We start from the raw sequence: 2,689 nt of genomic DNA on the forward strand, positions 1-2,689 counted from the left end.
TGAAGTATGGCTATCTGTGCATGTCTTTGTATACTTGAATCTGGTTTTGTCCTGTGTGGTTTTAAGTGACAGCACTTCTGGCAAATCTTTAGCAGATTCTGTTAGAGTTCTGCTGAGCTCTTAATAAATGATTATGATATCTCATTAATAACTAATACTGCCTTGAGCCCTGTTCAGCCTACGGAAAAAGAAGTTGCTCTTGCTTGAACTTAGATCAGTTTTAAATCCATAGAACAACCTACATTGGTGAAGCTTTCAAAACCACTTTAACTTATTATGTCACTTGTGTATCTAGTATCAGACATCTGTGTATTTTATTTCATTATATGTATTTTCCTTTTCAGGTCTGTGGGGCACAAGACTCATGGAAGAAAGCAACACTAGCAGAGAGCGGTATCTGAGAAGTGTTTTACGGGAGCTGGTTACGTACATGATATTCCTGGTGGTCCTGTGTGTCTGTAAGTACCAGTCAGCATTAGTACACCCAGTTCCATACTATCTGCTGCTCTCTGTGATTCCACAGTGGAGGTTGTTTCAGTGATGTGGGAGAAGAATTAATGGGCAGCTGTGTAGGCAAATATTTGGAATTCAATCTTTCTTTTGTTTCTGCACATGGATTGTTGCTTGAGATTGAACATACTGCAACTTTCTGTGCCTTCACAAGTTTTGAACCTTTAAGCAGGATGATAATAGACTTATTCTTTGTTTTTAGGGAGCATTTTGTTTAATGTTGTACCACATTGCAATGTAATGCTTCTGCTATGCATTTGGAAAATCACTGAACAGAACTGTTAAATATGAAGATTAGGAGTTAGTCATCTAGAGAAAAAAAAAATAAATGAAATCACCAAGTTTCAAATATGTCACCAAGCTTCTGGTAGAGATTATTCTAAGAATAAAAGTTCTTGATAGTAGCTGGAAAGGCAGAGCTAGTGCTAGCTGCTTAGAAATAACTGCTAATCTGTGTTTGTGTGATGCTGGATGTTTTAAATCATGTGCAGCCTATATATGCTTAAGTCTATGTGGATCACAGCTGGAGACTTCCAAGTTTTAAGTGTGTCATTTGTTTTCTTGTCTGTGATACCATATGAAGTATCATAACACTGTAGAGCACAAAATAGAGTAACATTCAACCTACTCTCTTTTTACATTTGTTTTTAAATTTTATTTGGCTTTTAAGTAGGTGACTGCTTTGAGGGAGAATGGAGACTGAAGATTATATGAGCAGATTCTACTAAATACAGACTTAGTACTGAAGTGAGGAGCTTGGTGGATCTCCAACCTCATACACAACAATATCCCTGGATCCAAACAGAGTTTAAGAAAGCAGCCTGAGCTGAGTTTGCTCTGCTTTTCTCAGGGTGAAGAGTCCTAGTGATGCTGGAGCGCAGATAGTGCAGGATGTTTATCTCAGGCCTCACACAGCACTGTCAGCAGTAGTGGCTGGTATCATGTCATGGTTCTGAGAGCAGTTGTCTTCTGGCCTTGGGAACTTCAAGCACTTACACAATTCTATTTCAAGATTTCTAGGGGTTTTAAAGTTAATATTCAAAACCAAGTCATGTTCGTATATTTGCATTAAAAAAATAGCAAGGCAGTGCAAAATAGAATTTACTATGGAGTTGTGAAATAGATGTTTTATTTGGTTACTAATAACAAAATCTGTATGCATGAAGTTAGTGTATCTTTGGGAAGCCACTATGTTTCAAGCCTCCCATTTTTAATGTGAGGCAGTTCTGTTCTAAATGTCTGGAGTTGTCATTGATGATCAGTTGTAATAGCACAAGTTGAAGGTTTTATTTTTTTGGTGAGAGAGAAAAAATCTTGGAGTGGAAAATAAAATGCAAAGCTACGAATACAAAGCTACAAAATGCAAAGCTAACAGGCTTTGAGAGTGAGTCTGCTCTGCTTTTCTCAGGGTGAAGAGTCCTAGTGATGCTGGAGCACAGATAGTGCAGGATGTTTATCTCAGGCCTCACACAGCACTGTCAGCAGTTATGGCTGGTATCATGTCATGGTTCTGAGAGCAGTTGTCTTCTGGCCTTGGGAGCTTCAAGCACTTATACAATTCTATTTCAGGATTTCTAGGGGTTTTAAAGTTAATATTCGAAACCAAGTCATGTTCATATATTTGCATTAAAAAAATAGCAAGGCAGTGCAAAATAGAATTTACTGAAATAGATGTTTTTATTTGGTTACTAATAACAAAATCTGTATGCATGAAGTTAGTGTATCTTTGGGAAGCCACTATGTTTCAAGCCTCCCATTTTTAATGTGAGGCAGTTCTGTTCTAAATGTCTGGAGTTGTCATTGATGATCAGTTGTAATAGCACAAGTTGAAGGTTTTATTTTTTTGGTGAGAGAGAAAAAATCTTGGAGTGGAAAAGAAAATGCAAAGCTACAAATACAAAGCTACAAAATGCAAAGCTGACTGGCTCTGAGAGCGAGTCTGCCTTGCTTGTCTGCAGTACAATTACTAAAAACCCCCAAACTTCATATTATTGACACAACTGTTTTAGTGTTGTACTGCACACATGGTTTTATACTAAATATTACTTTTTTTTTCCTTCTTGAGAACGCTTAGTGCAGGTTTATGGATGAAGAAGTGCAAGACTGCTTGGGACTGGTGTGCTGTGCTGCCTGGAGAGATGTAGCTGTGTGGGACCTGAGTTAAAATAAATTGGTTTCA

The 2,689-nt window shown here is 37.7% G+C and overlaps 1 protein-coding gene across 1 annotated transcript in view; it reads left to right on the plus strand.

Moving 5' to 3' along the window:
* Positions 1 to 348: 348 nt before the first annotated feature.
* Positions 349 to 2,689, plus strand: part of PKD2 (polycystin 2, transient receptor potential cation channel) — an 18,200-nt gene continuing 15,859 nt past the window's right edge. The window contains exon 1 of the mRNA XM_029085525.1: positions 349 to 458. Within this exon, the coding sequence (XP_028941358.1) occupies positions 365 to 458 (94 nt within the window). The 5' untranslated portion in view covers positions 349 to 364. The remainder of the gene's footprint in view (positions 459 to 2,689) is intronic.

This window comes from Antrostomus carolinensis, unplaced genomic scaffold (assembly GCF_000700745.2).
Source record: "Antrostomus carolinensis isolate BGI_N321 unplaced genomic scaffold, ASM70074v2 scaffold15400, whole genome shotgun sequence".
In the NCBI taxonomy this organism is placed as follows: Eukaryota; Metazoa; Chordata; class Aves; order Caprimulgiformes; family Caprimulgidae; genus Antrostomus; species Antrostomus carolinensis.